The sequence below is a fragment of the Octopus bimaculoides genome, chromosome 7 (assembly GCF_046866305.1).
Source record: "Octopus bimaculoides isolate indiv1 chromosome 7, ASM4686630v1, whole genome shotgun sequence".
Classification (NCBI taxonomy): domain Eukaryota; kingdom Metazoa; phylum Mollusca; class Cephalopoda; order Octopoda; family Octopodidae; genus Octopus; species Octopus bimaculoides.
Window position 1 is genome coordinate 31,739,824 of NC_142934.1, and position 14,649 is coordinate 31,754,472.

Below are 14,649 nucleotides of genomic sequence, written 5' to 3' on the forward strand. Positions count from 1 at the left end.
CACATTCATGTCCATAGAACATGATTATCACTTTCTTTTACTGAACCTTCATTTGTCATTCATGACAAGAGAATCCACCATATATATATATATATATATATATATATATATATATATATATATATATATATATATATATATAAGACAAGCATGGCTGTGTGATTAAGAAGCTCATTTTGCAACCATGTTGTTTCAAGTTCAGTCACAATGTATCTTCCACGATAACCCTGGGCTGACCAATGCCTTGTGAGTGAGTTTGTTAGATGGAAACTGTATGGAAGCCTGTCGAAGGTGTGTCTCTTTTTGTCTGTGTTTGTATTCTTCCACCTAGTGTTGTGTGTTTATGTCCCCATCAATGAAGAAGAGATCTCCATTGTCATTTTCAATGGTGGTCATGATGTTATGATCGATACAGTTCAGGTTATCCACCAACCAAAGTTCATTTTCATTAACAAATTGATACAAGTCATCAATATTGTAGTTTATCATGTGAAGATTTCATGTGCTACTTCCACTCCCTTATCTGCCTCTAGTATCTTACAGTTAACCCATGCACTGTTCAATATCTGAAGTTAACAGGACAGGTAGCAAAGAGCTTGATTGTAAACATTAAGGCAACATTCCATATACTGTCTTCTGACTTGATTCAGTTAGTGTTCCTCTATATTGTTTTTATTCTCATTCCGGAATAGATGAGGTTCATCAATTCCACATGTTGTGAACATAAAAACAATCTCTGTCCTTGCAACGGTCAATGACCAATAGCATTGCTTGCCTTGACTTCTTTGTATCCTCCTACTGAACAACCATGTTTTCTTTGATTTCATATCTGCTGACTAGTCCAGGTGTAGCAGGTTGGCATCCCTACATACTGAAGGGAGAAACTCTACCAGTTGAACAAACAAATTTGTCCAGCTGGTAGAGTTTGAAAAAACAGTTAGTGCAGTAGTAGACAGTAAGTATACCAAATAATGAACTGTAGTTTCTGTGAAGAGACCTTTCTGTCTAGTCTCCAGATGAATTGCAAAGTTGTCCACTGTTAAGTGACAGGGTGGCATTGGTGGCTGTCAAAACCAAAGATTCTCCAGATAGCTTTAATGTTGGCTTGCTGATTATCATTTGACATTATGCAGCCCAACACCAAAGAGCTCCTTGTTAGTAACAAAGGTAACCATGTTACTATACTTGTTGATTATATTTTATAACAAATAAGATCACTTTGTTGGAGCCTAAGTCCTCAACAGTCATGCAAGCTTTTAGGAGCTGGCACAACAATTATTTGCTGTGTGGTGTAGGACAAACTACTGACTGTCCAGAATCAGCTCCTTTCCTCAAACTGTAAAGGGTGTTGTCTGACTGGCTTCAATTATATATGTCAACAGTTAAGAGAGTAGCCACTATTGTCAGACTGAATTTCCTAAAGAAAGGCACTAGAAAATCTCTTGGTACATTTCCAGTCTTGTATGCAGGGTGAGGTTGGGTGAAGTTGGACAGATGACTCCACATAAAGCATTGATAGGTTGAGTCTTGATGGTTTCAAAGAGCCATCACTTATTTTCCTTATCAAACAGAACAACTAAAATGATCTCTGTCAACTTCATTTGGTTTTATCTGAGAATGAGGAAGTCCTCTTGATATGGGTTAACCAGGCACAAAGCTCATTGAAGAGTTTCCTTTTTTTTTAGGACTAAGGAGTTACTTATAGTTTGCATGGAACACTCACATAATACTTAATTAGACAGAGAATGATAGCAATGATGGCAGGAGTTTGTTTACACTTTTATACCTATATAGGTGAATGTAAACTAATATTATACTGCAGCACATCAATTTATTATAATTTGCAATTGTACACCTATGAAACCATCTTTAATAGGCCACAAATTACATAATAAAAAATACTCATTTATTAATTGGTATGAATTCAGGTGAAGTATTTAAACCAATAATGGAAACTGACAATGGATTAACTGAAGTGGAAAACAGTAGATTTTCTGGAGGTGAAATCCACATGACATTCCAACCAGTATTAAATCCAGTATAAAGTTTCTTAGAATAGTCAGTTGTAATAAACTGTTTATTTGAATGTGTTTGTTCTTTAGTTTCACTTTACCATACCTGTAAACACATACATTAATAATTGGGTGTAGATGGATGGATAATTAGCACTTCGAATTCCACTGTGAGAAATTAGGTACAATATATTGTATTCACCTATGTTAGCATATTACTTACTATTGTTGTAGATATAAATCTGTAATCATTTTAACACTACAACTTTTAAGGGAAGAAATTGTGTTCATCTAATACAAAAAAATGCTGCAACAGAGAATGACCAATCCAAGTCACATTGAATCCACTATAAATGATCTTAGTATTTAAATCAATAAAGGTTTTGCAATGAACTGTTTGGCTTGAAATATTCCTGTCATAGATAGCACTTATTATTCCACCTCTTGTGATGTTAGTTAATTTTCTGAAAACATCTAAATCCAGCTAAAAGCAATCATAGGAGAGATCAATAAAAATGTAAATGAACTCCTGCCATCATTGATATCCTTCTATGTCTAATTAAGTATCTTTTTTCTTTCTCCCATTACCTACACAACCTTTTCCACATCTTCCGCTTCATGGGTATCTTTTAGTCTCTCTCTTTCTCATATTTTCCCTCTACATCTCTTACCCTTTCTTTTTCTCTAGAGAGAAGGGAAATGAAATAGCTGTAAGATTTCCTGACAGAAGTGTAAAAAAGTTTTTAAAGTTCATATAAAAACATTTCTGCATTATATCAAAATAAAGAGTAAACAAACCTCTCTATAGAAATCGAATGATAATACAAATGGTTTTTAGTGGATGGGATTGTTTTGTAGCTTCTAAATAAAATTTGGATACACAGTTACATGTACACACACATACATGCGTGCACACACATGTGCATGTGTGCGTTATATCTTTTATCGTTTTTTTTTACTTGTTTCAATCATTAGATTGCAGTCATGCTGGGGTATCACCTACAAGAATTTTCAGTTGAATGAATTGACCCCAGTATTTTTTTTAAGCCTGGTACTTATTCTAGCAGTCTCCTTTGCCAAACCACTAATTTACAGGAACATAAACACACCAGCACCAGTTGTCAAGTGGTGGTGGACAAACACAAACACACACATATATATATTTATATATACATACATACATATATACATGCATACATACATACATACAAAGGGCATCTTTCAGTTTCCATTTACCAAATTCACTCACAAGGCTTTGGTTGGCCCAAGGCTATAGTTAAAGACACTTGCCCAAGGTGCCATGCAGTGGGACTGAACCTAGAACCATATGATTGGGAAGCAAGCTTCTTATCACACAGTCACGCTTACAACTATATACATAAATATATAAGTTTGTAATTTGTATTGAGCACGAATTGAAACAATTGTAGGCCTTATTAAAAGTGTTAATAAATTAATTTATATCCATTAAATCTCTCCATTTTCGTACTTAATAATATGTATATATAAGATGATGACGATATTCTGTATACATAACATATACAAGTTGGTTTCAAAATATTCCCAGGCTACTTCTGTAGTGTGCCAACAGACGGCAGCACACAGTTGCATGCACAGTGAGAGCTAGCAGTGACCTTCATGAAGCAGTATGCCAAGTTACATCACTGCATTTACTTCACAAGTTGTGAAATTTGTATTTTTGTGATTATGTGTATGCTGTAGTCTGCATAGACAGGAACTTGGAGCCAACATGAAATTTTGTGTTAAACTTGGGAAGTCTGCTACAGAGACATTGAGCATGTGTTGGCAAGCCTACAGCTATAAGGGGTAATAGGTTGTATGCAATGTTTTGAGTGACACTTCAAAAGCAGAAGAATGTCCCTGGAAGATGATGAGCTATCTGGAAGATCTGCCACAGTTGTCACCCCAGAAATGTGAAGAAAATTTGTCAGCTTGTGCATGAGGATCACCGGAGGACAATCAACATCTTGAAGCATTCGAGAGAGTACGTTCAGCAAAAGTGACTGGATCTGTGGAGTGCAAAGAAATAGATTGTTCATAATGTCAATGCACCTTGTCACCAAGCTCTCCTCATGCATGAGTTTCTCACCAAAAACAATATGGTATTGCTTCCACATCCACCTATTCACTAGATTTAGCACCTGCAGATTCCATCTCCTCTGCAGCTCAAAGATCACTGTTTTAACACCATTGTTAAGATCAAGAGCGAATTGCAGAAGGTCCTTGACTCACTTACAGGAAATGACTATCAGGCTGGATTCCAAAAGTGGCAGGAATGCTGGGATCAATGTATTGCTGCACAACATGACTATTTCCAGGGAGAAGGTATTAAAACTTAAGTAAATAAGTTATATTTTATTAAACATAAGTAACCCAGGAACTTTTTGATACCACCTCATATATATACATATTATATATATGTGCATGTGTAAGTGTGTGTATGTATGTGCGAAGCACGACCTTTGAACATTAGGCCTCACCGAGGCAATGACTTGTGACCGAGGCCTTTGGAAATATGCTGTGCGTGAGAAGACCTGGCAAGACAAGTGAGATCATAACCCGGGGCCTTTACCAGGGGTGTAGCCAGCCCACTTATGCGTACCTTTCCTTCTTTGGACACAAAACCCTGCTTGCGAAGACCTATTGAGGCAAGTGAAATCGAAATCGAAAATTGAACCAAATTCGTTGACTGGCACCCATGCCAAACTTCCTTCATTGGACACTAAACTCAGCTTGCGAAGACCTGTTGGGGCAAGTGAGATCGAAACTGAACTAAATTCGATGACTGGCACCCGTGCCAGTGGAGCGCTAGCAGCACCATCCGAGCGGGATCACTGCCAGAGCAGCGGTCTCACTTCCGAGCCGGTGGCACGTAAAAAGCACCATTTGAGCGTGATCGTTTCCAGCTTCGCCTTATTGGCACTCGTGGCTGTGGCATGTGAGCAAAACATTGGACTGACTCCTGTGCAGATGGCACATAAAAAACACCATCTGAGCTTGGCCGTTGCCAGTACTGCTGGACTGGCCCTCATGCTGGTGGCATGTAAAAAGCACCAACTACACTCTCGAAGTGGTTGGCGTTAGGAAGGGCATCCAGCTGTAGAAACTCTGCCAAATCAGATTGGAGTTTGGTGTAGCCATCTGGTTCGCCAGTCCCCAGTCAAATCATCCAACCCATGCTAGCATGGAAAGCGGATGTTAAATGATGATGATGATGTTTCCAAAGTACATAAAAATCAGGGTACCCACACATTCCTGATTGCTCTTCAAATCTAAGGCAAGTTTCTTATCCTGAATAACAACAATAATAATAAAATGATAATTATATTGACCTCAATATCTGACTGATACCTATTTTATTGATCCCAAAAAGATGAAAGGCAAAATCGTTCTCAGCAGAATTTATAACTTTGAATGTAAAATTGGATGAATCGTTGCTAAACATTTTGTCTGGCATGCTAACAACTCTGCAAGCTCACTGCATCATCATCATCATTTAACATCTATTTTCCATGCTGGCATGGGTTGGGTGGTTTGACAGGAGTTGGTTAGTCAGAAGACTGCACCAGGCTACAACTGTCTGTCTTGGCATGGTCTCTACAGATGGATGTCCTTCCTAATGCCAGCCACTTTACAGAGTGTCACCTACATGGGTGCTTTTTACTTGGCGCCAGCACAGGTGCTTTACATGTGGTGCCAGTACAGGTGCTTTTTACATAGCTCCAGTACAGGTGTTTTTTGTATGTGGTGCCAGCATGGGCATAGTAATAATGGTAATAATCCTTTCTAAAATAGGCACAAGGCCTGAAATTTTGGGGAAGGGGACAAGTCAATTATATCAATCCCACTTCTTGACTAGTACTTAATTTATCAACCCCAAAAGGTTGAAAGGCAAAGTTGAATTCAGAACATAAAGCTGGACAAAATTTGGTAAACAATTTGTCTGGTGTGCTAACAATTCTGCCAGCTTGCTGCCCTAATAATAAAACCTAGTGGTACCTATGGAACTTCCAGAGTTATTTTGAAAATTGTGTGTATCTATCACTCACTCACCCACCCACTCACTTAACCTCTTTATCTGTCTGTCTGACTATCTATCTATTTATCTTTCTATCTGTTTATCTGTCTGACTGTCTGTCAGTCTATTTGTTCGTCTATCTGTCTTTCTGTCTGTCTGTCTGTCAATCAATCATTCAATCAATTGTATTCTGCTTACATTTCTGTCAATGTATATATTTGTCTGTTCTAATAATACAAATAAGCATTTAAACTAAATAACTCAAAATTACAAACAAACAAAAAAAAAACTAAGAGCAGGCATGGCAGTGTAGTAAGGAGCTTGCTTCCCAACCACATGGTTTTGGGTTCATGACACTTTGGGCAAATATCTTCTATTATAGCCTTGGGCCAACCAAAGCCTTGTGAGTGGATTTAGTAGATGGAAACTGAAAGAAGCCCATCATATGTGTGTGTTAGTGTATGTGTCTTTGCATCTGTGTTTGTACCCCCCTCCCCATCACAGCTTGACAACCAGTGTTGGTGTGTTTACGTCCCCATAACTTAACGGTTCAGCAAAAGAGACCAACAGAATATGTACTAAGCTTAAGAAAAAAACCTTGGGGTCGATTTGTTTGGCTAAGACCCTTCAAGGCAGTGCTCCAGCATGACCACAGTCAAATGACCAAAACAAGTAAAAGAATAAATTGCAGTGCCCCAGCAAGGCCTCAGCCTTTGTGCTGCTATACATAAAAAGGTAAAAGTAACATCCACAGCTAGTTGTTATGGTTATTTCACTTTGATTTAACAATGTGTCAATATATCTAGCCATCCATCTTTCTATCTTCTATCCATCAATGAATCTATATAGCCACATAAATACATTGATGCATCGAAGATATAGAAGCAGCTGAATATTAAAACCTATAACAACAACTTAACCTTTATTTTTAGTATCTGTTAAAATATTCTATTATTCTATGTTTAAAATCATGTAAATACTTTCAACTTCTGTGTTCTTTTCAATCAGCACTTACTCTCTTTCTCTCTCACTCTCTCTTTGCCTTTCACTTCAATTATGCAACATGCCCTGCACTTAACATGTTTATATATCTCTCTTTCAAATTTCTACCTCTTCCTTCAACTAAGGAACCATACAACGTAATAGTAATACCTTTCTCTTGGCCAAAATTTTGTAATCTGTATTTAGCAGAGTTACCGGCCTAAAGTTCTCAACAATGTCCCCTTTGTTCAGATCCTTTCTCAGTAGCATCAACATACCTTGGCTCACAGATCTGGGTATTCTCCCATTCTGCTGCCCGTTGCAGTAGATGCCTCCCAAAAGCTCACCAAACAAGTCTGGCATATGTATATAAAGCTCGAAGGACAGACCATCCAATCCCAGAGATCTCTACCTTGTGCAACTAGCCAATGTGTCATGTATATCTTCAGCTGTTATCAGCATTTTGCAGAACTAACACATCCTTGGCCAAAAGCCGCAGCATACCATTAAGGTAGGAAGTGAAGTTCACCTCCACCTATGGGGCCCCCACATGCCCCATACAGTTCAGTAAAGTGCCGCTGAAATTCCACCCAAATCTGCTTTTACTCATGTAGCATGTGCCCATCCTGATCCCTCAAAAACCGAATTTAGTTTTATTACCACATTGCGCCTTGGCCACCCAGGCCTACTGAATGGCTTTTGTTCCCTCCTTCTTTAGAGCATGTGCCCTAGCTCTGATAATGCAACTTTCATGCTTGGTGTTGAAGAATTGGTTCAGAACCAATCTCACTGCCAGCACATTGGTTACTATGCCTCTACTGAGTGCCTCTTCTAATTTCCTAAGTAGGTCTGCCTCTACTCTAGTTTCTCTATCACTAATTCTCTGCTAAATTCTACAGCTTCTACTCTAATTGCCCATTTTAGGGCCCCCCTCCACATCAGTTGTTGATGACTGCACTCATCAACTTTCGATGGACTATCTTCCTAAGCCGGTCTCTGAAAGCTTGACATGCCAGGAAGGATGAGTTCAGCTTCCAGTATCTGGGTCCCTGCCTATGAAGCCTATCTAGATCAACTGTACAGATCACAAATTTATGGTTTGTATAGTTGACAAATTGAAATTGTGGACAACCTATGCTATTCCTATCTGCTGGTCTACAAAATACCCTATCTAGATATGATCTAGATAAGGTATTTTGGAAATGACTGAGCAAGTTTGCAAGACTTACACGCCACCTCCTTCCTATCTGCTATCCCCACCCAATCCATACGTGCATCCAAAATGGTGGTCTAATTGCCCACTAACACTAAAGAGCAAAACGTCCCCATAAAAGCCTTCAGGCATCTGAAGAACTCTGGCTGACCTGCTCCAGTTGGTGCGTACAGTGCGACCAGTCTAAAAGTACTACCTTTGTTATCATTCATGTCCAGGACCACTGACTTACCTTCTGGGTCCAGGAAGACTGACCGTATCTTGAGATCCAGGCCTTTTCTGAACAACACTGCCACCCCACCCCACCCCACTCCCGGTTGACTAAGAAAAGTGAAAATCTCAAAGTCATCGAAAATAGGAGCCAAGGTCTGTGTGTCTACAATCCTGGTCTCACTGACAGCTATTACATCCAGACTTAGCCACCTGAGGTTATTGCACAAGCATCCTTGCTTCCACGATGACCCCAGGCCATGTATATTTACAAAAACCTACTCTAAGAAGTGCCATACTGGCTAGGAAGTAAGGAAAGGAAAAGGGAGTATCACTTACCCTCCTGGTGCTGTTTGTGGTCGAGTGGTTCTCCCACCCTGTCTGTTTTGCTGGGTTCCTCTGGAAACCCCCTTAAAAGCCATCTACTGACCATTACACTGAGAGATCCAGTGTCATATGGGTAGCTCCACTTAATGCTCATATAAGTCTCTAATGTCATTCACACCATCATTAGGCTCTCCGGCACTCTAAAAGTGTTGGGGCTGCAGATCACCCCCTCTGTTTCAGTGTTCTCATTTTGTGCTATGAGAGTAATCAGCTTTTCATTAGCCCTCCTCACTAGCAGGAAATTCCACTGCTGTGGATGGTTGTTGTTGTTGTTGTGACATTTTTCCTTTTAAAGTTTGTTGTGTTTTTGATTCTGTTGTGGGTGTTTGTGATGGTATTGGTGATTGTGGTGCTTGTAGTGTTGGTGTTGTCATCAGTGTGTCTGTCGTTTCTTGGATTTCTCTTTTTTTTCTGTATCTCTTTCTTGTTTTTTTTTTCCTTTTGGGCTTCCCCCTCATCATCACTTGGATGTGCGGAGGAGTCTGTGTCTTGTATATTTTTTTCTGGTTCTCTTGTACTAGTTGTTGTTGTAGCTCCTGCTACTGTAGCTTCCACCACTGCTGCTGGTGCTACTCCCACTGCCACCTTTAACACTTGCCTGTTTTGTCACCCTGGGTTCAATTTCTGTTTCTATTCCCCTGGCTTTCTGTTGTTTTTCATGTTGTTTCTGTTGACTCATGTTGTGGTGCTTTCATTTGGACATTTCTTTCTGCCCTTCTATTCTGGTTCTGTGGGCAGAAAAACTGTAAGTGGCCCAATGAACCACAATCATGGCACCTTGGCCTTCTGCCCTCCTTATTCACCCTTAGTTCTACTCCATTCGAGAGGGAAATCAGCTCAGGGACTTTCTCTAACTGCTCTGGCTTCACATGGAGAAGAACCTCCAAGGTAGTCCCAACCTAATTTTTCCTCTTTGATCATTTAACATCCAAGAGATTCTCTCCCTGTCTATACTAATACAGGTGAGAATCTACCATAAATCCAAGCCCGGTGGGATATCTGGTACCATAATTTGTACCGTCCTTCTTCCCATATATATTGGGAAGAGGGCAATTTCCTTGGTGCAACACATGGCCACCGAGCTTTGTATCACTTGCCCCTCAGACTTAAAAGGGATCTCTACTCTGCCATACTGCCTCACTCTCACAATGTGGTGGATATCCTGCCATATATCTTTCAAGGGTTTTTCCACCTGGTTGTGTTTAGCATTTTCAACTTTCCTTGTCTTTGTGTTCACGCACCTGTAGACCACTGTCCATTTGGTTATTGCTTCAAGCACGTCACTTGGAGGCATCAATCTACCCTTCTTCCATTCATTTTCATATATTTTGCTGCTTTGTTTAGTTTTTCTATTTTGTTCTCCAATGAGATGTTAACTAATTCCTTAGCTGCCATGATATTTGCAAAAGTCTCTTTCCTGCCACTAACTCCATTTTTGTTAGACTCTTTGCAGCAGTTACTTTCAATGTTGTTCTTCGTGCTACTATAATTTCCATGTAGTGAGGAAGACTTTACTCCTTCCTTCCTTCCTCTTGTCTTTTTTCTGCTTTTCATCTTCTTTCTTCTTTTCTTGACTCTTCGTTTCTTCTTCCTTCTTTGCTTCCTGCTGTCTACTGTCAATCATGGTGGGGAGGACAGGGAAATCCTCATGCAAATTGCTGTACCACCTTCCTTCCTCACTCCGACTTTTCGTCACCATCTTCAATGTTTACTTTCTTCAAAGCAAATTTTCAAAGAAATTTGAAAACAAAAATGTTTGTATCACCCCCAAAATGGGGCCTTGATTAACAAACATCAGCCCCGCAAAAGAGCAGCTAGCTTGCAAAACGATTTAAACAAGAAAATACAGCACAGAACCTTTTAAACAAGTGAATTAGTCATAAACTTACAGTGCTCCAAGAACACACCTCCAGCTATGGCGACAATAATAATAAATTCCATTAATAATAAACTAATAATAATAATAATAATATTGTATTTATGTATGAGTGTGGCATGTTTTGATGATTATAACTGCATTATAAACAAATAAGAAAAATATATTCAAAGTATTGATTTCTTCTTTTGTTGCATAAGACAGAACAGAAGCCAGCACCATTGCAGCGAGATAAGAACTCTTGGCCACATTGAGAAGGTGACCACGAGATCCACTCAGGCATATTACAACAAGCAAAACTACCAATACCACACAACATTAAAGAGTAAGCTTAAAACATACCCATAACAACTAATGAAAAATATAAAACCCAAAACACAGAAAATTAGAAGTAACACAACTATCACTTCCCCAGCAAAAGATAAATGAAATAAAGCAATATTACAAACACACACACACACACACACACACACACAGACATACCAGAAGAATAGAGATGTGCATCATATAGTGCAGTGAAAAATTTACTGAAAGAAAGAAAGGGCCTGAGATATTGGGGACAGTACAGAGGCAAAATACAATAACACAACAAACAATGAGGTGATCTACATCAAGCAGAATGATGAGATTAGCAACGACCAGAAAGAAACATTAAACAGATAACAATAACAAAATAATAATAATAATAATAATAATAATAATAATAATAATAATAATAATAATAATCTGGACAATAACAAGAGCAACAACACTAACAACACCAAAACAAACAATAGGAGCAAAAACAACAATAATACTAAAAACAAGCAGTTGCTTCACAGAAGACAGACAACACTTATAATGCACATCCCACATTTGATGCCCTAAACACAGAGGTGCTTTAACCCTTTTGATACCAAACCAACAAAGACCATTCCTGGATCTATGGTACAAACTTCATGTTTAAAATAATCAAAGTTAAAATTCTTAATAATGTCAAAGCTATTTTACTAAATTCTTTACAATTTTTAAATTAATTGAAATAAAGGAAGTGTATTTCAACAGAAATATGGTAACAAAAGGGTTAAGAAAAAATGATAGAAAAACTTAGGGAAAAAAGAAGAAAGGATTGAACACAGATGGAAAAAAAAAAAAAAAAAAAGAAAAGAAAGAAAGGTTTAAGTGACTTTTCACAGTAGAAGATGATGTAAAAACTTTCAATGTAAAGCATCAAGGTAAACAATAACAGAAAAAGAGACATTGATAAGTACAAATGGTGTGAAGCGTGAAGAATAGCATAACAGAATCAGTAGTTGTATGAGGGTGTCAGGTGAAAGAATGAAAGAGTGGCAAAGATAATACAGCTACAGAAATACAAACATATATATATATATATATATATATATATATATATATACCCATACATGTCTATATACAGACATATATATCCAAACACACACATGCAAAGAAGCCAAAAAACCACATTGACAGGAACATCTTACATCATGATTCATCCTGTATGATTCATCATCATCGCTAGATAAAGATTTCCGCATCCAATAGCTACTCTGATTATCAGCAGTGTTGATCTGATGTGATAAATTCAGTAGAAATTCAAAAAAATATAACTGGTGAACATAATACCCAGAGAAGTGGTACTTAAACATATATACACAAATACAAATATATATACACACACACATGTATTTACATATTTGCTTCAAGATCAAAATCATTAATGTTCTCAACACATAATATTTCTAATTACTGTTTTTGGTACCAATCTGCATTCGAGGAGGTACAGGTAGTACCTCTCTACACAAAGCTTAAGTATCACAGTTGTATATCTGAAGTAATGTGTGTGTGTGTGTGTGTGTGTGTGTGTGTGTGTGTGTGTGTGTGTATGTATATATTACCCAGCATGGAAAGCGCACATTAAACAATGAAGATGATATATAAATATATATATATATCATCATCATTGTTTAACGTCCACCTTCCATGCTGGCATGGGCTGGACGGTGATATACATATATATATATATACATATACACACATACATGCACATGTAACTTCAGTGTTGACATTATTCTCTGTTGTTCAAAATTCCTTGCTGATCACACAAACCAGAATAACAAGGAATGTCATATATGACAATAAAAATTTAGTTCTAAAGATAACACATGTACACCCCAACACACACATACATATTTACGTGAGCCTTTATGTATGTACAAATGCATATAAGTAAGCATGTATTTGTGTGTGTGTGTATGCATCTGTATGTTTGTATATGTGTGTATGAAGTGCATATATATTTGTGTATTGTGTATCTGTGTACATTTGTACTTAGTTGCTTTCTCATTCAGTCATTTTATATTTTGGATTTTGATGGTGGCAGGGGTTAATACTAGTTTTTCCTTCTATTTTTTTTTTTTTGTTGCTCAAAATATATTTTTTTATTATTACAATTTTACTTAATTTATTTTATTGCTTGCATATTTCTGTCATAGGCACTACGCCTATCTAGATTGTTATTTGTCATATGTAGTACAGTCTGGCACCTCATCACCACCACCATCATCATCGTCTTCCTTCAGCTATTCTAACCCATCCTTAGATAATACTAGGTAGCCATGTCTCTCTTTTATAGCAAGACACTTATGCCTGTCCCCCACTATCATACTTTAGCCTCTCAACACCTGGTATAAAGTCACTGCCCATTCCATAGCAACCTCACTCAGTTGACAGTTCTTTGCGTTGTTAGTTACTTGGTGACTTCACTAGAGCCAGTACCATATAAAAAGTACAAGCACCTAGTACACTCAACAAAGTAGTTGGCTTTCAGAAGGGCATCCAGCCATAGAAACCATTCCAAAGCAGATATTGGAGCTCGGCATTGTCCTCTGCTTCTTTGGATCATCTCAAACCATCCAACTAATGCCAACATAGAAGACGGATGTTAAATGATGAGGATGATGACTGTACATTATAGTGCTGCTTTCAGTTACCTGATCAGTTTTTTGTTTTTTTTGAATAGCATCCACTCCAGTCTACTTGACTCTATTATCAAGTTTCTTTTTCTTTTCAGTTCAGTTTACCTAAACCAATTCACTCCAGTTTTTCTTTAACTTACCTTTAGTACAGTTACCATTTACCTAGTTACTTCATCAATCGCCTATCATCTGATCACTAGATGTTGGACCCCCACCCCACTCCACCAATCATCCAGCCTATCAAAATTTTTTTAAGAACTCAGCTGAACAAATTCTTAAATTATATTAAAACAAAGTAACTTACAATTTTGTTATTTTTCGGATCAACTGACTGAAAATGCCGAGCCACCTGTAAAATAGCATCTCTCAGGTCAACCAACAGTTCTGTTTGACGAATGTTCTTGGCTTTTCCCAAGTCTTCTTCTTCTTCATTTCCCCACAGAAGTAATGAAACCAAGGACCTCGATCGACGTAAATGTCGTTTGTTCAGTTGCTGTAAGAAATGAGGTACGGAGTCTGATCAATAAGTATCCAGACTGTTGCCATAGTAACAAAGTTAAAGCATGCAGAGTGAAGCTGCTTGGCAAAGATTGACCTTGAACCCTACTGTACATGTGCACTAAGTTACTAAGTTTCAACATTCTAGCTCACTTCCGCTGTTTACAGCAATGCTTGGAAGGAATGTATGTAGCGTGTGATAGTCACATTGACCATGACAGAGAAAGTTGTCATGGTGATACCTGCTCAGAGGCTTATGCAAAGTTGCAGAAAGTGTATGGAGAGGAGTGTATGAACTGCACACAAGTATATGAGTGGTTCAGACGTTTCTGAGATGGCCAAAAAAATGTCAATATTGACGAACGTTCTGGGAGGTCCGCAACCAGCAGAACTGAGAAAAATATCACAGATGTGCATGCAGCTGTGAGAGGAAATTGTCAAATCACCATCTGTGAGTT

General features: G+C 38.1%; 1 protein-coding gene across 4 annotated transcripts in view; it reads right to left on the reverse strand.

The window, feature by feature from the left end:
• The window catches only part of LOC106878693 (small G protein signaling modulator 3 homolog), a 72,547-nt gene that overhangs the window by 31,354 nt on the left and 26,544 nt on the right, over positions 1-14,649 (reverse strand). For 2 of the 4 annotated variants that reach the window (XM_014927977.3, XM_014927976.3), the window contains exons 12-13: positions 13,998-14,186; positions 12,200-12,286 (exon numbers count right to left, since the gene is read on the reverse strand). In XM_014927977.3, coding sequence (XP_014783463.1) covers positions 12,200-12,286; positions 13,998-14,186 — 276 coding nt within the window. The remainder of the gene's footprint in view (positions 1-12,199; positions 12,287-13,997; positions 14,187-14,649) is intronic. The other 2 variants (XM_014927979.3, XM_014927978.3) reach the window with 1 other exon arrangement.